Raw genomic sequence first — 23,794 nt, forward strand, 5'->3', positions numbered from 1 at the left:
CTGTGCTGTTTTTTGGTGGAAGGCCTTGTTGGCCAAGAGGTTGGTGTCCAGCCTTCATGTGGAGCGCTGGGCACGGCCCGTCTCCAACCTCACATCCATGCAGTGTGGAGCGTGGTCGGAGATGATAATCGCAGAGTATTCTGCTTTTACTACTCCTTGGAGCACCGATTTCCCCACTGCAAATAAGTCGATCCGGGCTTACACCTTGTGGACCGGAGTGAGGAACGCCCACTTAATGCTCGTCTTCCGTACTAGCCCTCCCTTCTAGTACTATGGCTCCCCCTCTCAAGGCAGATCTAGCCCTTTGCCTATGCCCGCCAACTGTCCGCTTTCTCTGCCTAACCCCTCACATGCATTTCCCTGACCTCGCTCACTCCGATGACCCAGTCTTTCTGAACAGGACGAGGCAGTACACCCGCGCAAACAAGTTAACTAAGTCTCTGTTTTTTTCAGCAGTCTTCATCACTGCCTCGCCTGCCCTTTGTCCAGGCCCCTGGCCCGTACAAAGTCATTTGCCTCCGCCTGGGTATTGAAATAATACTTTGCTCTGGCCTGTGACCCAAAATCTGGCTGGGAATAACATGCTAAATTGCACCCCATTTTTATAAGGTGCCGACTTTGCCTGGTTAAACTCGGTCCTTCTTCTCGCCAGGTCTGCCCCAATGTCTTGATAAATACGAATTCTGTGTACTTCCCATGTGCTCGCTTTAGTCTGTCTTACGCATCACAGGATCCTCTCACCGTCCTGATATCGGTGCAGCTTCGCGTTGATCGCTCTCGGATGGAAGATCTTTTTCAAGGAGCTGGCCGCCATGACCTGTGCGCCCTGTCGAGTTCTGGGGGGTTGGGGAAGCTGTCTCTCCCAACTAGGTTGCCCTGCAATTGGGCAATGTAGCCTGTCTGGTCTCTACCCTCGATGCCTTCTGGCAGGTCAACAATCCGCAAGTTCTGTCGTAGTGACCTATTTTTCTTGTCCTCGACCTTCCCCTTCAAGCTCCCTTGGGCCGCCACCAACCTTTTCACCTCTTGTCGCTCTGGTCCGTTAAGGCTCTCTGGAGGTTGTGGATCATCCTTTCCTGCACCTCCACTTTCTTCCGCAGCCCGTCGATTGTCTTTCGTAGGTTGACCATCGCCTGGGTCACCACCATCTTAACTGCCACCCGGATCTCAATTCTGATCATCTCTTTCATGGCAGCCACCTGCTTCTTGAGGAAGATTTTCCATCCGTCTCCAGGTGGAGAGGGGGAAGCTGATGCTCAGGTCGATGGTCTCCACCTCTCTTGGGCGGCCAGCGTCCCCTCGCCTCGTGGGCCCGTCGGTTCGTTCGGTTGCTGTTCGTGGCCTTTTCCGCCACTTCTACCATCCCTTCGGCCCCTTGAACTCCCGTTTGTTGGCATTTTTTTGTAGTGTTCTCTGTCCTCCGTTGGGGTTATTTCACTGTCGATTTTCGGGCAAAATTTGCCTAAAAGTGCCTTTTTCACGCTGATTGAGAGGAGAGCCACCTGATGTGTGTCCGCTCAGCACATCACCATCACCGGAACTCGTCTGAAAACTAATCACATTTGACAACCCCCAAAAAAGCTAATGCCGTAAAGATTATAAGTTGAGGCATATCGAAACAATTAGATACAAAGAGATTTACAATTTAAGCTGTAGGCACTCTCAATGTTCCTTCACTTGTACTAATTAAAAGAAACAGCTACATGAAAGCCTAAAGGGAAAAATCCATTGGTGGAGGACACAAAATGAGTGATGCAATTATGGCAGGATTGGTGCTAAAACATTTTGAATTTTCACCGTAAATGGTATCCTGGCAAATTTTACCCCACATTTATACTTGACCATTTATTTTTAAATCTAAAAAGGATTTTAGATAATTAAGAAAAACAGATCGACTAGATCACTACCTCAACAGTGGTTAGCACGATTGCTTCACAGCTCCAGGGTTCCAGGTTCGATTCCCAGCTTGGGTCACCGTCTGTGTGGAGTCTGCACGTTTTCCCAGTGTCTGTATGGGGTTCCTCCGGGTGCTCCGGTTTCCTCCCACTAGTCCTGAAAGACGTGCTGTTAGGTAATTTGGACATTCTGAATTCTCTCTCTGTGTAACCGAACAGGCGTCAGAATCTGGCGACTAGGGGCTTTTCACAGTAACTTCATTGCAGTGTTAATGTAAGCCTACTTGTGACAATAAAGATTATTTTTAAAAAAGTTACCTCAAGAGTCAATCCTCCTAAATCAAACCTGGCATGCTCCAATTCACACTGTAAATCTCTTGGGTAGTTCTGGAACTTTTCTAGTAGTCACTCTCAATACAACATGGCATGTGTCCCTTTCCAAAATTCAGCTGACTGCTTCTTCCCCAGAACAAATAAACCTGGCACTGTTTTTCCCTCCATCTTAGTTCAGATACTTTTCCTGCTCTTCTCCCCCACAACGCATATTCAAGCTGACACGACTTTTGACATTTCCAGCCAAGCAGTCTCTCTCCATTTCCTCAAATTCAAACCAGTTCATATCTTTTTGCCCTCCCCCGTCTCTTTATTGTTGACATATCTCCACTACCTTGCCATCATTCCTCGTTCTTTTCCTTGATCTTTTATTGCTGTCCATTTGCTCCTGTTGATGCCCTTAACACCACTTCCACCGAGTCTTGCAGCAAATGGAAAGCGTGCTAGCAGTTGCATAGCTGGAGGGCAAATTTCTATCCTTTACAGGCTTTCCTCTACAGTATGCAGTCAGGATCTTTTCCAATACTCAAATGAATCTTGGCAGGAACAACAATTAGGAGATAGTGGTCAGTACACAATGATTTCTGTAAACCAGTGTTCATCAAACTTTTTTCCCAGGACCCACTTTTTCCAACCTTCGCAACATGCGCCACGTTCACTTACCTTTAATGCGAAAGGAGAGCCTGCTTGGTCCTTATGATATCACTCTAATCAGGTTGACAGAAGACGAGAGCAATGTGCATATCAGGTGCAGGTTTGAGCCAGTTTCTTTGTGCCATATTCATAATTGTGAGAACGGAAAATCTAACCTCACATATGCAGGTTGTCGTGAAGGGCGATGGCAACAAAACACTTGCTTAACTCAGTTTAACTCCTGAGTAATGCAATTCCAGAATGCTGACAGCCTCATGGACTTTTGGTGTATTTAATGTGCTATCACAGGTCAGGTACATCAGCGTAGTCTTTTCATCTGGAGTCAGTTGCAAGTTATTAACCAACTCTGGGAGGAAGGAGTTTTTCACCCACTATTTCCCTTTCAAAATCTGAAACTTCTCTCATTTGCCAGTACTACCCAGCATATGATACATATGGGCTTTTCATCCTTATTTGCATGGCACAATTGACTAAACCATACTTCGAGAAATAATTTTCATCCTGCTTTGTTCTCGAGTTAGGTTTCTTCTTTGTAGGCTGTTAATTATAGGCCCTGGCGCTCTGTGTAGAACTAATACTGCTCTGTCCTGCCTTAGACACTCGTGAGCAGCTCTATCCAGCAGATTCAGATGAGAGATCATGGCCAATAGGTACTCTGCCTAATTGTGTCTCTGGCCATCTCTTACTTGCAAGAAAACAATATATCTTCACAGGCCTCTTGACCTGCTTGCCAGCAACTGGAAAATGTTGCAAGCTCTCCTCCATGATATGGTGCCAAAACCAAGTACAGAGAGGGTGCTTGACATCAAGTACGCGAAGGGCTCGTGACCTGCTCACTGCTGATGCTTACAGTCGCAAGACTACACACAGTCTCATTTAAAAGGTACAGTGGCATTTAAAAGTAATATCCTCAATAAAAATGCCAGTAGTGACCATTGGCCGATTCCCCAGCAATCGGGACCACTGCAGGAAGGCCACAACTCTTTGCTCCTAATCCTACATGGCACAAGGCAGGGGTGCGATGGAATTATCTCCACTTGACAAACCCTCAACCACTACCACCCTGAAGGATAAGGGCAACAGTTAACTGGGAACACCACAAATTTCAAATTCTCCTTCAAGCCACACACCATTCCGATTTGTTACTGTATAACCATTCCTTCATTGTAGCTGCGTCAAAATCCTGGAATTCCTTCTCTAACAGTGCTGTGGGAGTATCTAAACAACATGACAGCAGTGATTCAAGAAATCGACTCACCATCTCTTCTCAAGGGCAGTTAGAGATGGGTAATAAATGCTGGTCTTGATAGCAATGTTCAAATCCCAAGGATGGATTTTTTAAAAGTATAAAACATTGATGATTTACAAGGGTCCTGCTTTTCAAACAGAAGTTCTCTTGGGTTTCTGGACCCATGAGGGGTTATATTTTGTCTTACTCCTATTTAAATTGACACAGGGATATTCCTTTCATTAATTTTGTATAGAATTAACTTAGGCAAAATTGCTCAACTCTTCATTTGTTATGGTTCGACAAATTAAGCAGTTTATAATGAAACAAAACCAGGATCGGAAGGAATCACTGGAATGGAATCTACAGTGCAATTTATGCAAAGACAGCACTAAAGAAATTCCTGGAAAATGGCACCCTCTAGTGTTATTAATCTACAAGCTTCATACAAATTTTCATTTCTCACTCGGACCTAAACAAAATGGCCATTCTAATAACCGTTCATCAACCCAATTTTGATTATTGGAATTATTTAATAGTAAAGATTTATTGTACTGTTAATGAATGATTTATTTAGAAATAAAGGTTAATAGAGAAGTTAAACCTTGGGCAAAGCTAAAATGGTTTCCTTGATCTTATTTATAATTATTAAAATGTTAACTCAAGTCACCTTCAGCTTTTAAGGAGATATACGCAAGGACCATAAAAAGATATTTAAAAATTAAGTGCCGCATTCCAATGCCAATTTAACCTACCCTGTTTCAGCTCGGGTGCCTCTTGCTCGTTGCATTCTTTGTAGGAAGAGGTGGAATCAACATTATTATCCTGCCTGGAGAAAAAGGTCAAAATTTCATAGCCCGTTGCTTTGTTAGAATATATTTAACTGTGCAGGTTAATAAACAAGTTAAGATATCACATAATTCAATGAGAACAAAAGAAAAACTCGAAGTAGATAACCTATACCATCTTGTGGCCATTTTGAGGTAGTGCACACTACAAACTTTAGAAAATGTTACTGTAACTGAAGGGAAGCAATGTCTTCCAAAAATATAACAATTACATGTAAACAACACCAATTCACTTAATATTTATTGCTTTCACAAAATATTGTAAGAGCAGGATGTGAAATCTAGCCCAGCAAGCACCAGCCATACCTACTAGCTGGCTCCTGAGAATGGCATGCATTAAAAACGTGCACACACCTTTCATCAATTAATCTCCATCAACTTTCCATGATCTTTTCATTTGCTTTTAAGAGCTGCATAAAACTTAATTTGGTGAAATACACAAATGTGCAATATTGTTTTTGTTCAGGATCAATTCTGCAGAATTACATAGCATTCAGCCATTTACATAATTTAATGTTTCCCAAATGTTCTTCACTAATTCATCTTCAGAAAAAGACATCAGGACATCAGCACTGCAAAAGAGCATGCTCAGATTCACTGAATAGAGACCAGGAACAAATGGCTGGAGTTATGCAAGCTCTTAAAAGACTTTTTCCTCATTGGAAAATAAACATTAAAAGCTGGGTGAGGATGGTAGTGGTAACCTGTTAGAGATAAATTAAGCTTTCAAAAATTGTGAACATTTTTCAGCATAAACACAGAATAGTTGTTTCATTGCGAACTCAAGGAACAGCACCTCATCTTTTGTTCAGGCACTTGACAGCCTTCCACCCTCAACTCGGGAGATCAACAATTTAAAACCATTATATTTCCTTTTATGTTTCAGGTGTTCTCTTATTTTTGCTTTCAGGCAACAGCACACCTGCTTTAGGCACATCTTTTGTTTCTTTTCTTGCTCCTTCATCTTCCCCTATTGGCCCTGTTGACGAGCTCTTCTTGAATGTAATCTCTCCTGCCTTCCACTCCATTACAAGCTTTCCGGTTATCCTTTTTCCCCACCCTCTCAAAATCTGCACTTCCAACTTTTCCCAATTCTGACAAAAGATCTTTCAACCTGAAGTGTTAACTCTGTTTCTCTCTCCAAAAATGGTGCCAGACCTGCTTTTCCAGCACTTTCTGTTTTTATTTATAATTGTTTCCACTGATTGGTAGGTGAACTGGTAACAACAGCATGTATATGGATTATCCATAGAAGAACAAATGGGACATTCAGTATTTCTTTTTACCACAGAGGGCTGATTTGTAGATGATTTGAAACTTGGCAAAGTAATAGATAGTTAATAGGATGACACAGACTGGTGAAATGGACAAAAGCATGGCAGATAATGTTCAACGTAGAGAATTGGATGTTTTGTGATGCACTTTAGAACAAATTTGGAAAGTGTATACCTTAAAAGGCACGATTTTTAAAATAGCAGAGGCCTGGTTGTCCATATACTCACATTCTTAAAGGTGGCACAGCAAGTTAATAAAGATTTTCATAGAGTATGAGAATTTTTGAGGAATGGGAGAGAATAAATAAATAAGAGATCATCTAACCACTTTATATATCGGTTGGTTAGGTCTCAGCTGAAGTATTGCGAATGCTTTTGGGCGTACTCAGGAAAGGTGTAAATTACAAGTACAGGTGAGACTGATCAGGATTTACCAGGGATAACAGGCTTAAGTTATGAAAAGAGATGGAAAAAAGTTATAACTATTCTCCATTCAATAGAGGTTAAGAAGTGCACTAATAGAGCCATTCAAGGTGATTTGAGGTTGTGACAGAGTAGATCATGAAAAAGTATTCCCATTGGCGAATGAGTCAATGACCAGAGTGATTAGTTTCAAGAACACTGGAAAAAAATTTGGAGTTGAGATAAAGAGAAATCTTTTTCACTTTGAAAGCTGGTGGGATAGGAAACGTACTATTTGAATGAGGTAGTGCAGCTGATTCCATAAATAATTATAAAAAGACGTTGGACAGGTATTTGAGGATGGAGAACTTAATTTAAATTTCGGATTTTACAAAAAACAGGAGGAAAATGTGGGAACAACTGCTTTCAGAGAACAAAGAATGGCCTCCTTTACTGTGTGCGCCTGTGGGTGGAACCTGGTGAAGCTCCCGGGAACGGGAACAAGGTGGACAGGGAGACTTAACTGGGCGGGAGGAAAAGTGTCAGCTTCCTGTGGCGGGATGGAAGTTGAGAAGCATAGAATCCCAACAGCGCAGAAGGCTGCCATTCGGCCCATCGAGTCTGCACCGACCCTCTGAAGAGCACCCTACCTAGGCCCATTACCCTGCTGTATTCCTGTAACCCACCTAACCTATACATTCCTGGGCACCCAGGGGCAATTCAGAACAGCCTGTTGAAATCACCTACCTTCCTCATCTTTGGACTGCGGGAGGAAACCGGAGCACCCAGAAGAAACCCACGCAGACACTGGAAGTGCAAACTCCACACAGACAGTCACCAAAGGCCAGAATTGAACCTGGGTCCCTGGCACTGTGAGGCAGCAGTGCTAACCACTGTGCCACTCCAGAAATTAGCAGCAGATTAAAGGTAGATTGTGGTTTCCAATTGTATGTCACCAATACTCATTAAATTAGTAGATTAAATTGAACCTGTCAGGTTGGCGGAAAACAAGGAACATGTGCCTTCTGATTCACAACTGGTGAAAGGTGATGTATAGCAGATGAGGTAGTCTTCCTGGTGGGAATGGAGCAAGGAGGAGCAGCTTTTCTTGTATGGAAGCTTTGTTGGACCAAAGGATGGGGGTGGGTAATCTAGGATGATAGTTGGCAGGTCGAAGGAGCCAGAGGGGCATCTCCATGATGAAGGGGCTAGGGGTGGTTAGCTCGAAATTAACAGACATTTTATGAAGGGTGATGGTATGTGGTTCGAGAGTCTCATACAAGGCAGGGCGAGGGTATTGGTGTGAGGGCATAGGATGATGGAAAGGTCAAAGGTGACCGAGGGAGGGTACTGAATGATGGCTTGCAGCTCCTGGGATCCAAGTATAGCAAGTGGGAAGCAGTACAAGTTTAAAATCCTCATTTCAGATATACAAATTGATGTTGCTGGCTTGCATGGAATGGATGTCTGTCTGGATCTTCAGCCATTGTGAGATATTCAGGGTCAGCAGCTTGTCTGCTCCTGCCATACAATGGACTTGCCACGTAACAATGCACAACAACCAGTAAGGCATTTGAGAAGGTTCCCCATGGTCTCATTCAGAAAGTTAGGAGGCATGGGGTACAGGGAAATTTGGCTGTCTGGGTTCAGAACTGGCTGGCCGAAAGAAGACAGCGAGTGGTAGTGGATGGAAAGTATCCCCCCTGGAGGTCGGTGAACAGTGGTGTGCCTGTGGGATCTGTTCTGGGACCTCTGCTCTTTGTGGTTTTTATAAATGACTTGGATGAGGAAGTGGAAGGTTGGTGGAGTTGTAGATAGTGTCGAGGGCTGTTGCAGGTTACAACAGGACATTGACAGGATACAGAGCTGGGCTGAGACGTGGCAGATGGAGCTCAACCTAGATAAATGTGAAGTGAGCCATTTTGGAAGGTCAAATTTGAATGCTGAATACAGGGTTAAAGGCAGGATTCTTGGAAGTGTGGAGGAACAGAGGGATCTTGGGGTCCACGTGCATAGATCCTTCAAAGTTGGCACCAAGGTTGAAAGGGTTGTTAAGAAAGCGTATAGGTGTGTTAGCTTTCATTAACAGGGGGATTGAGTTTAAGAGCCACAAGGTTTTGCTGCAGCTTTCTAAAACCCTGATTAGACCACACTTGGAATATTGTGCCCAATTCTACCCTCGGATTCTATTTCAGCCATGGAATTTTTTATTACATGCAGATATTGTGATAAAGACTATAAAATTTGCTTAAACTAATTTACCTTATATTGTGGAAGAGCAAAAACAAATGCTTTAGGAAGTTGACAGTGAAATGGAATAGAAAAACCCATTGGGAAGTTGTAATCAATGATTTTCAATGGTTATTAAAACAATGCATTTTTGACCAGAGCTTTATTTTCATATTGATAATTATTTTTAGTGTTCGTTAATTCATTACCATTCTTGTCACAAAGAGTTCAAGCCCCAATCTAGGGCCTCCATAATTTAGGTGATCAGCCCTGAACCATTCCTTAGATGAAATATCAATTCAAGACACAATATACCTGGTCAATTGAATTTTTTTAACAATCTCATGGCACTTTTCAAAAAACAGCAGGGAGATCTTCCTCACCTAGCTTGCAAGAACAGTAAGAAGTGAAATGTAAAGTAATGGCTTACAATAGGAAAACAAGAACGAGTAGGACATTTGGCCCTGCTGCACAAATGGATAAGGCCATGGTTGTTCTATGACCTCATTATCAGTTTCCTACATATTTCCCAGATCCCTTAATTTCCTTAGATTCCAAAATCAATCTATCTCAGCCTTGAATGAACGCAGCAACTGATCACCCAGAGTTTTCAGGGGTAGAGAATTTCAAAGATTCACAACCTCCCCAAGTAAATAAATTTCTCTTCATCTCAGTTGTAAATGGCCAATACCTGAACCTTAGCTTAGCGCACCAATTTCTCTAGCCATAGAGTCATAGATGTTTACAGCATGGAAACAGGCCCTTCGGTCCAGCTTATCCATGCCGCCCAGTTTCTATCACTAAGCTAGTTCCACTTGCCCGCATTTGGCCCATATCCCTCTGTACCCACCCTGCCCATGTAACCGTCCAATTTTTTTTAAAGGCGAAAATTGTACCCGCCTCTACCACTGCCTCTGGATGCTTGTTCCAGATGCTCACCACCCTCTGTGTGAAAATATTTCCCCTCTGGTCTCTTTTTTTAATCTCTCCCCTCACCTTAAACCTATGCCCTCTGGTTCAAGACTCCTATCTTTGGGAAAAGATGTTGACTACCTACCTTATCTATGCTCCTCATAAGTGGAACAGTCTGTTTGAATGTTACCAGGAGTCATCAACAGTACTACCAATCGGCACTTACTCAGCAATATCCTGCTCACAGACGCTCACTTTGGGTTCCACCAGGGTCCCATAGCGCTTGACCTCATTACAGCCTTGGTTCAAAAATGGGTAAAAGAGCCAAATGCATTCGGGGAGGTGAGAGTGACTGCCCTGGACATCAAGGCAGCATTTGACCGAGTATGGCATCAAGGAACCGTAACAAAGCTGGAATCAATGGGAATCTGGGGGAAACTCTCCGCTGGTTGGAGTCATACCTAGCAGAAAGGAAGATGGTTGTGGTGGTTGGTGATCAATCATCTCAGCTCCAGGACACCGCTGCAGGAGTTCCAAGGCCCAACCATCTTCAGCTGCTTCATCAATGACCTCCCTTCTATTATAAGGTTAGAAATGGGGATGTTCGCAGATGACTGCACAATGTTCAGCACCATTTGCAACTCCTCAGATAATGAGTCCATGTCCAAATGCAGCAAGACTTGGACAATATCCAGGCTTGGGCTGACAAGTGGCAAGTTACATTCACGGTATGTAAATGCCAGGCAATGACCACCTCCTCCTGACAAGAGAGGATCTAACCATCGTCCCTTGACATTCAAGGGGTAGCACGGTGGTTGGCACTGCTGCCTCACAGCTCCAGGGACACTGGTACAATTCCAGCCTCGGGTGACTGTGTGTGGAGTTGGCACTTTCTCCCCATGTCTGCGTGGGTTTCCTGCGGGTGCTCCAGTTTCCTCCCACAGTCCAAAGATGCCTTCTCATAATCTTATACATTTCAATGAGATCACGTTGCTCACCCTTCCCAAAATTCGAGCGAGAAAAGGCCCATTCAACTCAATCTTTCTTCATATGATGGCCCTCTCATCTCAAGAATTAGCCATGAACATTCGCTGTACTCCTTCGCAAGCAAGTATATCTTTCCTTACGTTTGGTGACCAAAACTGTACGCAGTGCTCCACGCACGAGCTCACCAATGCCAGTAAAAATTGCAGAAAGCTGAAAGGATTTTGGGGGAGGGAGAATAGAGAACTATTTGTATAATATTCAATATTAATTTCTGAAGATGTCATGAGGTTATTAGACTGTCTTTTTACATACTCATCGAAGTTCCACGTTTTGCTTTTTATTTCATGCTGGTTTATTCTCGGATTTGATTGTCTCTCTCTATGTCCGCTTTTGGTAATTTTTTGCAGCTTTCTAAAATTTTCCCAATCCTCAGCCTCACTACTTTTCTTGTTTTAAGCCTTTTCAAACTCTTCACACCTCGGGGTGCAATGATAACTGAACTTTTTCTGCATTAGTATTTTGTACTTTTCATCCGGCTAAAAAACATTTCAATAGCCAGTTTAAAAATAGTTTAGACATGAAAGCCAATCAGCCATTTTAGCTTTGACATAGAGCCATCCAGACTCAAAACGCCAGCTCCCTTCTTTCTCCACAGATGCTACTCGACATGCTCAGTTTCTCCAGCACTTCCATTTGTATGCGAGGACATTGAGGTTGTGGAGCAAATTACTGCAGATGCTAGAACTTGCAACATCAGAAAATACTGGCCAATCTCAGCAGGTCTGATAGCATCTGTGGATAGACGGTTAACATTTTGAGACAAACATGACTTCTTCATATTCCAAAGAATAGTTATATTGGAAAATGTTACCTCTGTTCCCCACTCCTAGAAGATGCTGCCAGATCTGCTCAGTTTTTCACACCCTCACTATTTTTATTTCAGAGCTCCAGCATCCAGGTATTTTGCTTTTATTCATGGTTTGCATTTGTTTTTCAAAATTCCTCCATTACATCAAAAGCTTCCTGCTGGATCTTCTGACCAGACATATCAAATTTCTCTCACAGAAGATAAAAATCTTGGGCCACTCTCCCTTTCCGGTCAGTGTTGCCTTGCGGTTACCTTGCATTGTTTTTTTTCCTACTGCACAGTTCTTTGAAACTGCTGACAGGATAGTATATGTATTTTGGTAAACACATTCACCTCTTTCTTACCAACTTAATGAATGGTCCTCAATCAGGAAGGTGCTCACTCACTGCAGACGTTACATTAATGACTTGGAAAACAAAAAGTGCTACAAAGTGCAAGCCTGAGAGTCCTCTGATTCATTAGTCTGCAGCTAAACCAAGAAGGTGCCAACAGTCTAAGCGTGTTTCTAGAAGGCAAGGGCAACAAAATAATTACTGGAGTTCTTGGTGAAAATCAATTTTGATCTCTTGAATGAACATAAACTCACTTATCCCTATCTTTGATTGCCCCAGTAATCATCTTCCAGATTCGGAACGGTAGCATGCTGATTATGAAACTGGACAAGTAATAGAGGGGTCTGGATTAACCATCCAGAGACAGAGTTTAAATCTCATTATGGCAGCCGAGCAATTTCAATTTGGTTAACTAAATAAAATCTGCAAACCATGAAACTACTGGCTTGCTTCTAAACCCACGTGGTTCGCTAACTTACTAGGAAGCCACTCAGTTATCACTATCACCTCAAAGGAAAATAGGGATAGGCAATAAATGCTAGGGTCACCAGTGTTGCCCAAGTCTTGACCATAGGTCTATCAACTACATCACACCTGGGCTCTTTTCTACCATTATCTCATATCGACTGTGGAACACCCGGAGATCATGCAATCATTACTCTTTAAACCAGTTCCCAACTGTTTGCCGATTTATTGTACAATCTTCAAGAATCCAACTCCGAAGAATCATAAGGACTCCAAGAGTTAACTGTGTTTCACTCTCCAGATGCTGCCAGACGTGTGGCTTTCCAGCATTTCCTGTTTTAATTTCAGATTTCCAAAATCTGCAGTAATTTGCTTTAATTTTATTCAAGAATTCTTTGTTACTTTTTCCTGATCCAGCTCCCGCTTTCACTCTTGTAATTGGAGGTGACAAGTGAATCTGTGGTTAGTAACCATATACAATTTTTGTTACTGATCCGCTGTTCAACTTTGTTAAATGTATGAAGCATGGGTTTCCAAGTTGGGGTACGTAGATGTACAAGGTCTCCCACGCAACAAGAAATCCCACAGGCATTTCAGAGATCATTAGATTTTTTTTTGATTTATTGTTTTATATGTACATGTTTTTTGTGTACCAATAAAAAAAACATTGTAACAATAGGACTATTTATGTTGAGCAATAGGTTCTGTCATAATATACACCAGTATATCATGGTGCAGACACACACTAATGGACACACACAGGGACCAATCAACATGTACAAACACCGCAGCCAATCACCAGTTAGAATACACACACTATAAAGGCAGAGGGCACCATGGTTCCCGCTCATTCTGGATGCTGCCTCTGAGTGTAACAAGAACTCATCCAGCCCAGCACAGACTCACACCATGTGCTGAATCAATTGGTTCGGACAAGGCTTAGGTCTCCAGTTTAAATTAGCATCATTTAGACCCACAGTCATCGTGTGTTAGTTAGTTAGAAGTTAGTTAATAAAATTAAGTTGAACCTTCATCAGTGTTGGAAGTGTCTGTTCATCTCTCAAGTCCACACTAGCCAACACTTCAGGTTCAATTTTTCACAAGCTTAAATCCCTGAACCATATTAATATTTCTGAGAGCATTAACACTGGAAAGCTAGAAAAATCACTGGTGTAAAGTAAACAAGCACAGATTAAAACCACTATGTTACGACATCAAACTTCAAAATAAACTGGCTAGCTTCAGTGATGAGTCACTCAACTCAAAAATGATAATGCTGTTCCTCCCTCCAAAGATGCTGCTCAGTTTCTCCAGCACGTCGGTTTTATTTCAGATTTGCAGCATCCACAGTATTCGCTTTTATTTTAGTGGAATTTTGAAGTCTTACTTTTCGGGGAAGCATGTGGGGGAGGGGGAGAAAATACCACTGCAGGAAGATCACTTTCTTATAATTACACAAACGTTATTTGAAACATTCATATCAGATATCAAGGAAAAGATAAATAAGCAGGATATATATAAAAACCTTGTACCTAAATACCTGCAGTTTTTTAGAATAAGGTCAATGAGCTGACGGCACAAATAGAAACAAATGGGTATGATTTGGTTGGGATTACTGCAACATTTTTGCAGGAGAACCGGGACTGGGAGTTGAATGTCCAAGGGTACTCAGTATTCCAAAAGGATAAACAGGTTCGAACAGGAGGTGGAGTTGCTTTATTGGTTAAAGATGACATCAAGGCTGTATTAAGAAATTATATCGGCCCTAAGGGCCAAAATGTTGAATTAATCTGTGTGAAAACAAAAATAAGGGAAATGACTCCTTGGAAAGAGTAATTTACAGGCCCCCGAGCAATACTTCTAAAGTGGGCATAGTATAAACCAAGAAATAATGAGGATTTATGAGAAGGGTACAATGATAATCATGGATGATTGACTGGACTAATCAAATTGGCAAGGGTAGGGTAGCCTCAAGGAAGATTGCATAGAGTGTACGAAGGATTGTTTCTAAGAGCAGTATGTTATGGAGCCAACCAAGGCTATTTCAGATTTAATATTATGTAACAAAGAAAGGTTGATAAATTGTCTTGTCATTGAGGATCCTCTTGGAAGGAGTGATCACAGCATGCTAGAATTTCAAATTCAGATTGAGCAAGAAAAGATAGAGTGCCATACTAGACTTTTAGCGTTGTGCAGAGCTAATTTTATAGGCCTGCAGAAAGAGTTGGCCCAAGTAGACTGGCCACAAATAATTAAGGGTTTGAGGAACAATGGCAGATGTTCAGGGAGATATTAAATCCTCCGGGTGCTCCGGTTTCCTCCCACAAGTCCTGAAAAACGTGCTATTAGGGGAATTTGACATTCTGAATTCTCCCTCTGCGTATCCGAACAGGTGCTGGAGTGTAGCGACTGGCGGATTCTCACAGTAACTTAATTGCAGTGTTAATGTCAGCCTACTTGTGACAATAACAAAGATTATTAATAAAGATTATTAAATACCTTTCAAAGTATATTCTTGAGAGGAAGATGAATTGCAAAAGAGAGAAAAACGTTCCTTGGTTAAACAAGGAAGTCACGGAAGACAACGGCAAAAACAAGATTATACTGTACCATAATGGAAGATTAGGTGAACTTTAAGGTTCAGCAAAAGGCTACAAAAATAAAATCAAAAGAGCCAAGATGAACTACAAAAGGAAACTAGCAGAAAACATAAACACTGATGCCAAATGCTTCTATAAGCATCTGAAGAGGAAGAGAACGGGGCAGGACAGTGGTTAGCACTGCTGACTCATGGCACTGAGGACCTAGGTTCGATCCTGGCCCCGAGTCACTGTCTGTGTGGAGTTTGCACATTTTCCCTGTGTTTGCGTGGGTCACACTGCACAGCCCAAAGATGTGTAAGGTAGGTAGGTAGGTTGGCCATGTTAAATTTCCCCTTAATTGGAAAAAAAGAATTGGGTACTCTAAAAAGGTATTAAGAGAATAGCTAAAGTACATGCTGGCTCTTTAGAGGACGATACTGGTGAGTTAATAATGGGGAACACAGAAGTGACGGAGGCACTTAACCAATATTTTGCCTCGGTCTTCACGGCAGAAGATAATAAAGAATTTCCAAAAATTACAGTTAATGCAGAGGAACTTGGTGCAATCATCATCACTAGGGAGATGGTTTTGAGTAGATTAATGGGATTAAAGGCAGATAAGTCTCCAGGGCCTGATGGCCTGTACCCTAGGCTATTAAGGGAGGTGGCAGCAGAGATAGTTGATGCATTAGTTATGCTATTTCAGAATTCCCTGGATTCTGGAAGGGTTCCGGTGGATTGGAAACATGTTAATTTGACGCCTCTTTTCAAAGAGGGGCAAAATGCAGCCAACTATAGACCGGTTAGCTTGACCTCTGTGGTGAAGAAGTTCCTGGAATCCATCATTAAGGAGGAGGTAACAGAACAGTTGGAAAGACAAAGTTCAATCCACTATTGTCAGCATGGTTTTACAGGAGGTGTTTGACAAGGTGCCACATAAAAGACTGATCCAGAAGGTGAGATCGCAGGGGATTGGGGGTAGAGTACTAGATTGGATTGAGGATTGACTGACTGACAGAAGACAGAAGGTCAGGATAAATGGGCCCTTATCTGGCTGGCGAACTGTAACTAGCGGGATGCCGCAGGGGTCAGTCCTCGGACCTCAACTGTTTACAATCTATAAAATGATATGCAAACAGAGGTAGAGTTTGCAGATGGTACTAAAATAGGTGGGAAAGCAGACAGTGAAGAGGAGATAAAGATTTTACATGATTCCCCTGCACGCAAAGCATTTGATGTGAATCGCTGTTTTTCTCCATACCAAAAGGGGGAATAGCAGACAACTAAAAAAACCCTTGGGTTACTGAGTTGCACCCCTTGCTGACACATCAATAGCATCAATGACAAGAACCTGCAGAAGGACCACTTACTTATTCTGGAAAAAGAATGTAAAATAGTGGGAAATCAATAAATATAAATATATGTGGGTGCACATGGAAGGAAAGAAAGTTGTCCTGCAATTGCTTCCCATTAAAAATGTGAACATCGGGATTTATAATGAAAGGATATACAAAATTAATTACCGCAATATGATTTTTAAAAGTAGGAACTGAAGTAAGTTCTAATTATCTCTGCTTCACCTCACAACGCTTCAATCTGTATTTCCATCAAGTCAGGTAGACTGAGGAGCCTTTTAAAAATGGTGTGTTGGTTCAAGTTCTGGGATTCCTGACTCCGTTCCCAGGCTTTCCAATTTTGGGGTATTATTTTAAAGGGTATGGGCTGCTTCCTGCCAGGAACCGTCCTGGCCAGTTCCATCAGCACTGATGGGCATCAACTGCATCTCTGCAATTTTCATGGAGTCAGGCCAGGTTTTTAAAGAGTCATAGTTTACAGCCCCTTGGAGGAGTTGTGAGCCCTAGTGCTCATGAGGGGGATCTTTTATAAGCCAAGTGCAAAAAGTCCCCCCCCCCCCCATGCTAGGCTTTGCATTTCCACCCACCCCCATGTCCCCTCAAGCCCGGCTTTGCACTTCCGCTCACCCTCCATAACCCCCCATGCCCCCTCCCCAACGCCAGTCTCTGGCATTTTCAAGCGCATTGATTCTAGAAATTGTACTGTGGGGCAAAGGGCTCTGAAAGGAAACATGGTAGCACACTGGTTAGAACTGCTGCATTACAGCGCCAGGGATTCGGGTTCAATTCCGGCTTTGGGTCACTGTCTGTGTGGAGTTTGCACTTTCCCCCCATGTCTGCGTTGGTTTCCTCCCATAATCCAAAGATGCACAGGTTAGGTGGATAAGCTAAATTGTCCAAAAGATGAGGTGGGGTTACGGGGATAGGGCGGGTGAGTGGACCTATTTTGGATGCTCTTTCAGAGGATCGGGGCATACTCGACGGTTCAAATGGCCTCCTTCTGCATTGTAGGGATTCTATGAAATGCCAGAGCTTGGCATAAAGGACTTGAGGGGACATGGGGGTGGTGGTGTTATAGTTACCCAGAAGTTAGAAGTGGTTACAATTCTTCTAAATTTTTCTGGGAATCAATTTCTGCCAGTCTAAAGTTTGTGATTTAAATCAGATTGTTCCCAGTGCAGGGCAATTGCCCACAGGGAGTTTTAGCTTCTGGGCAACTGGCAATCCTTAAGTGGGGACTTCGGTATGACGCTCCAGAGATGAAAGGTTATGGGCCTGAGTGTTCATTTTATGCTTATTATTTTAGGAAACACCACTTGTATTTCCATCTTGCTTTATCTTATTAAAAACACACTACGTATATACACACACTTCTTCTAATTTTCTTTCCTGATGATGCTATTTTAATTTATTCAAAGCAATGCAAATATTAAATTTTACAAAACGTTTCTATTTATTCAGCTGTGGAGATAAATTCTCTTCTTATTGTGGACACAGTAAGAAGTCTTACAACAGGTTAAAGTCCAATAGGTTTGTTTCGAATCGCTAGCTTTTGGAGCGCAGCTCCTTCCTCAGGTGAATTCACCTGAGGAAGGAGCAGTGCTCTGAAAGCTTGTGATTCGAAACAAACCTGTTGGACTTTAACCTGGTGTTGTAAGATTTTTTTTACTGTGCCACCCCAGTTCAACGCCGGCATCTCCACAGCAGGTCTTATTGTTGTGATCATTTATTCACTGATAAGTATTATGTAATTGTGATGGAGATAGGTTTGAGTCAAGATGAAAACAAAACGGATCAGATTTCCACCTTTGATTTTATTTGACTCTTTTTTACTTCTAGTCCCAATGAACACAGCTAGCTACAACATTTCAAAATTTGTGTTTCATAGACATAGAACATAGAACAGTACAGCACAGAACAGGCCCTTCAGCCCTCGATGTTGTGCCGAGCAATGATCACCCTACTTAAACCCACGTAACCCGTATACCCGTAACCCAACAATCCCCCCATTAACCTTACACTACGGACAATTTATCATGGCCAATCCACCTAACCCGCACATCTTTGGACTGTTTCTTCTGGTAGCAACTCCCTGATGTTATTTATTATGCCTGTTCAAAATACAAAGTCATTTGTATTGTTATTTGGAACCTAGGAAAAGTTTAAGATATTACAAATGACTACATTTATTAGTGTTATGCATTTAATATTGTGTTTTCAAAAAAAAACAATTAGGGACAACCAGTTAAAATTTCCAGTTACAATTCCTACTGACTATTTATGAACATGAGCATCATTACTGGCCCAGAACTTCCAATCTCCAGAGGGCTGGGGTGTTGCACCCGAGGTTGTCCAGAAGATGTCCTCGGTGACACCCAGAGGTCTACACACAAACCTTTTTTGGCAATTGTTCAGGGAGGTTTAAACTTCTGATGGGCAATTACCCTGCAGTGGGAGCCATCTGTGACTCAGATTTAAATCAGAAATTTTGGATGGTTCCAACTCTCAATAGTGGTTTTAATCTTTCTACCTTTTCATGGGTAACTACTCTATTAACCTCTATCATTTTTGTACTGACATCAACCCCTCCACCCCCACAATCCCTGACATCCACAGCGCCCTCACCCCCAACTCCTCCCTTCCGACTACGTCCCATTCAACATCACCCGACTATCCTCCAAACCATTAGGCCATCACCTGCAACCCCAAATGCCCACCCGTTCCTTCCTGGTCCCCTAACTACTCCACCCTATGACAACACAACACAACTATCCCACCCTGTGGCTACACCCCCGCCCTCCCGACTACTCCCCAAATGCCCCAACTACCCATCCAACCCCCCCGGACCCATCTTACCACACCCCCGCAACCCATCCTGCCCAGCCCCACAATCCATCCTACCACACTCGATTGCTTTCCCCATCCCCAATCCTACCCACTTACCTTTTCCCTGCCTTCTGAAGAGTATTTAAAAACAGGACCTTTTAATTTATCTGATGCCATATAAAGCAGGGTATGGGTACTCTTCCACTTACAGGACTTGGGAACCAGGTACACTGCACAATTCTGAACAGATTCTGATTGGAAGAGCAAGTGAGGAATGTGCAGCTCCTGACCCGAGTAAATACAAGGGAGTGGAGTGGCAATATAGCTGTAATTGCTGCCAGTGCCTCTTTCTCTCTGAATCAGAAGCTCTGGATTCAGGACTTGATGGCCAAAGAAGGTGCATTAATAAGCAGTCAACCTAAAAATCCTTCTGACATATGCCAACAGCAGACGCTAAGAGCAAGAAAGATTTCTGGTCAGCTGCATGCCATCTGCCATCACTATCCACAGCTTCAAACTACAACATGCAAGTAAAAGTGCATGTAACACACTACCAACCACATCAAACCAGAGGAGGATCTACCCTTGGATGCCTCGTTTCTGGATAATTGCTGAGTATATCTAATATTTTCTAGTCATCTTTTAACATTTGGTATTCAACATAGTGCTCTTCTCTGCACCCTCTCTCAAGTATATATGTTTTTTTTTTTAAGATGTGGCCCAGAGTTCTTCATATCTGGTTATAATAATGCACCTCTAACGCCGAGCATAAACTCCAGCGATTTCAGTTTTAACCACAGATATCAGTACTCTGTTACTTCTTTAAAAAAAAGCTTCACTCCAGTGTATAACTCTTATTATTCTCCGGTTCCTTTCTAATCACAATTCCATTCACTGAATACATATGATACATATTTTTGCCTGTACAATGCTTTACATTCCTGTTTAATTTGTTGAGTTTGCTTCATTGCACAATCCGTACAAGTCCTCCAAATCTTCAGCTCGATCACCTTGACTCCATGACTCTTATTGTTTTGCTGCTGTCAGCAAGCATGAAAGCTATATTGTGGTTTGAATACCCAAGTCATGAATTTAGATTAGAACAGGGTCCCGGCATTGGGATCCCAATCAACATGATCTCGCAACTCGTCACTGTAACTCATATTGGTACCTTAACTTTACTTTTTAAAAGAAAATCCATATTCCACTCTGGACTTTTAGTGTAATAATGTCTTTCACATGTAACAATGCAAAATGCATTCCAGAGATTATACAGGCTTTACCAATGAAAGTTCCACTATCTATTTAACACAACATTTCTTAGAAAGAATCACACCTTTTCTTTCTTTCATTGCTATCCAGATGCTTCCTCATCCTCCCCCATACAATTGCATCTAATTAACTATAAACTGCTAACCAGGGGCTGGTTTAGCACAGTAGGCTAAATAGCTGGCTTTTAAAGCAGACCCAGGCAGGCCAGCCACATGGGTTCAATTCACGTACCAGCCTCCACAAACAGGCGCCGGAACGTGGCGACTCGGGGCTTTTCACAGTAATTTTATTTGAATAAGCGATTTTCATTTCATTTCATTTCATTTTTAATCGTGACATTATTTGATCCAATTCGGAATGTAAGACAGAATTTTATAGGCCATCCCACTCCCCTTGCCTCCACCCCTTGATCAAAAGATCCACCCCAAAGCCAGCTGCCCTGCAGTCGTTTTACACTAGGAGCATAAAACATAGAGTGCAGGAGGCCATGTGGCCCATCGAGTCTGCACTGACCCACTTCAGCCCTCACTTCCACTCTATCCCCGTAACCAAATAACCCCTCCTAACTCTTTTGGACACTAAGGGCCATTTATCTTGGCCAATCCACCTAACCTGCACATCTTTGGACTATGGGAAGATACCGGAGTACCCGAGGAAACCCACAGTCAACGTGCAGACTCCGTACAGTGACCCAGCAGGGAATCGAACATGGGATCCAGGGGCCGTGAAGCCACAGTGCTAGCCACTTGTGCTACCATACTGCCCAGTCTTAATTGTTTCAGAGTGAGACGTCTGCCCCCATCTGAGGAGGTCCCACCTTGGAGAGCTGCCAGTAATCCAATTTGCCGACAGCTCTGCAGTCCCAGCAGAATCAGAATTGAGCGGTGGCCATTACTGGGACTACACAGTCCTGAAGACATGATGGTGGCCAGACTTCAAGGTAGGCCTGGGGCTTTAGATGGGTGTGGTTGGCGGACCACAGTTGAGGGGAGAGGGGTTCTGGGTTGAGAGGTTAAGAGGGCGGACCGTTAAGGGACGGGAGCGCCACCCTGACAAATGCATGTCACCCCTCCCATTCACCACGTAGCCCAGGTGAAAGCCGCTGGGCTACCTACCCAGCCTGCGTTTTCCTCGGCCGGGGGAAAATAGCAGTGGAGGTGAGCAGTAATTGGCTACTAGTCTCAGGGGCAGTTAGGCTCCTGACACCTTCACCATCCACTGTAAAATTGGAGACAGGTCATGGGTGGGTGGGAAGGCAGTGGGAATGCCATGCATTTTATTTTTCAGGCCACCCCACCCTCTACCTTTAAATACACAGCCAGGGGGCTGTGAAATCCAGCCCAAAGGTACATTTACTGACTTTCAGTAATGGAAAACAGCAATAAGATCCAATGTTTCCAAATTGGCCATTTCTCTCACTGGTCTCAATTAGAACCTTATTTTAGAATATATGCCAACTTGACTCAGGGAATGTGTGTTTTCTAAATATTTTTAACTAAGCAAGTGCCTCTGTCACACTGACTTCAAAACCATCTGGAAAGTTGTATTGCAAATTATCTTCTGCTGAATACTTCACAAAAGTCTAATTTTCTGTTTTATCTTCAGTTTATCTTCTATAGTTTCAAGTTCTTCTTTATCTGTACTGCAGTCATATTTATTGTACTTGGTCTCCTTCACTAAACTCACCGATTAAGCCCGTCAGGCAAGAGTTGAAGTCTATTTCAACAATTGCCTATTTCATTTGAGTTCTTCACTTCCTTTTAAGTCTGAATCATATTTTGACAACCATGTGTACTTTACATTACTTTTTGGGATGCACGATTGATGATTAATAATAGATTGCAATGTCAATTCTAAGATACAGATTATACTTTATATAGTATATATGCACTCTGAGGTATAGAAACTATTCTTCTTGTAGCCGACAGCAGTAATTACTCTTGTAAACATTTTTCAGTGAAAATGTGTTGGCTCAAAATTAGCAGTTTGCATATGTAACTACAGTAAACTGCAGCATTTTTTGAGGACTGAATGACTTTGAACATTTATTTTAGCCCTTCCTACTCTCCCATATGTTCTGGGAGCAGAATGCTCAAGAGAACACGAATACAGGAGCTGCTGCTGGCATTTCACTTCACAACATGGAATTTAGTCATTTGGACCCGTTTAAATAATATCAAAAAACGCATAACAGATGGCAGGCAATGGAGGCAATATCCATTCAACTGTAATTGCTGGCCATGGTCTATTTATGGAAGATGAACTTTTTAAACTGCTTTGTTTTAAAATAATATTTTGACAAAAGACAGAACTGATCGTGGATTTGCAACTGCAACAAGAAAATGTGGTTTTCACTAAGGCAGGGTTTTTCAAACTCAGGGTCGTGACCCGTGGGTGGAACACGGAGCGATCAACCGCGGCATTCCTGATCGCAGTAGAAGAGTCCAACGGCCGCAATCGACTTTTAAGAATGTTGACCGTGACTGGCCTTTAAATACAAACAATTGAACCTTCCAGCAAGAAGCGGTGGCAGAGAGCAAGTCACGAGCATGGCATGTGCACTGACATCATGCGCCCTGTCCGTCGGTGCCTTGGGCTCAAAATCATGGAGGAGTGATTCCTTCATTTGTAGCAGCCAAAAGAGGGGACCAGAAACACAAACAGGCCAGGATCTCACAACTGAAACTCCTGGAGAGAGCTTCTCAGGAGATTCCAGGTAAGAATAAAGCAACACTGGTGCGAGCTGTATGCAGAGCTCCAGGGCTTCTGGTGAAGACCCAACAAAGAAAAAACTGAAATCAAGAACAAAGAGGTATAAAAATGATATATCGAGGAGCGGCTTTCTTAATTGTGCCAATGCAATTAGGATGCAAAGCCCATGTGTGTTTTATGCAGGGTGGTATTGATAAATTAAAGTTTAAAACCCTCAAAACTTCAAAGGCATGGCGAGTTCAAGGACAAACCTCTTGATTTTTTTTTCAAAGAATGCAGCAAGAACTTGAATCGTCAGTTGAAATCCTTAGCAGAAACATAACATTTAATGACAAAGCAAGTGAGATTGTGAGGCTCAAGCAGACTCAACTGTTTCATTACAGGTAAGAAATAACAGTGGGTCACGATGATCGGCTGGCCTGGGTGGCGCAGATCGGCCGACCTTGGTCATGGAGATCTAGTGATAGAGAGGTATAACCAATCGCCAATAAAGTACCCCCAATGCTGGCTTCAACTGGGTCTTATTTTTAATTAATTTGTTCATGTATGTGGGCTTCACTAGCTAGAATTTATTGGAAACACCTAATTATCCACAAGTGGTGCTGAACCACATTCGAGAA

The 23,794-nt window shown here is 42.6% G+C and overlaps 1 protein-coding gene across 2 annotated transcripts in view; it reads right to left on the reverse strand.

The window, feature by feature from the left end:
- The window catches only part of LOC119970279 (caspase activity and apoptosis inhibitor 1), a 51,872-nt gene that overhangs the window by 13,526 nt on the left and 14,552 nt on the right, over positions 1–23,794 (reverse strand). For both annotated transcript variants that reach the window (XM_038804648.1, XM_038804647.1), the window contains exon 5: positions 4,866–4,939. In XM_038804648.1, the coding sequence (XP_038660576.1) occupies positions 4,866–4,939 (74 nt within the window). The remainder of the gene's footprint in view (positions 1–4,865; positions 4,940–23,794) is intronic.

The sequence above is a fragment of the Scyliorhinus canicula genome, chromosome 8, assembly GCF_902713615.1.
Source record: "Scyliorhinus canicula chromosome 8, sScyCan1.1, whole genome shotgun sequence".
Lineage (NCBI taxonomy): Eukaryota > Metazoa > Chordata > Chondrichthyes > Carcharhiniformes > Scyliorhinidae > Scyliorhinus > Scyliorhinus canicula.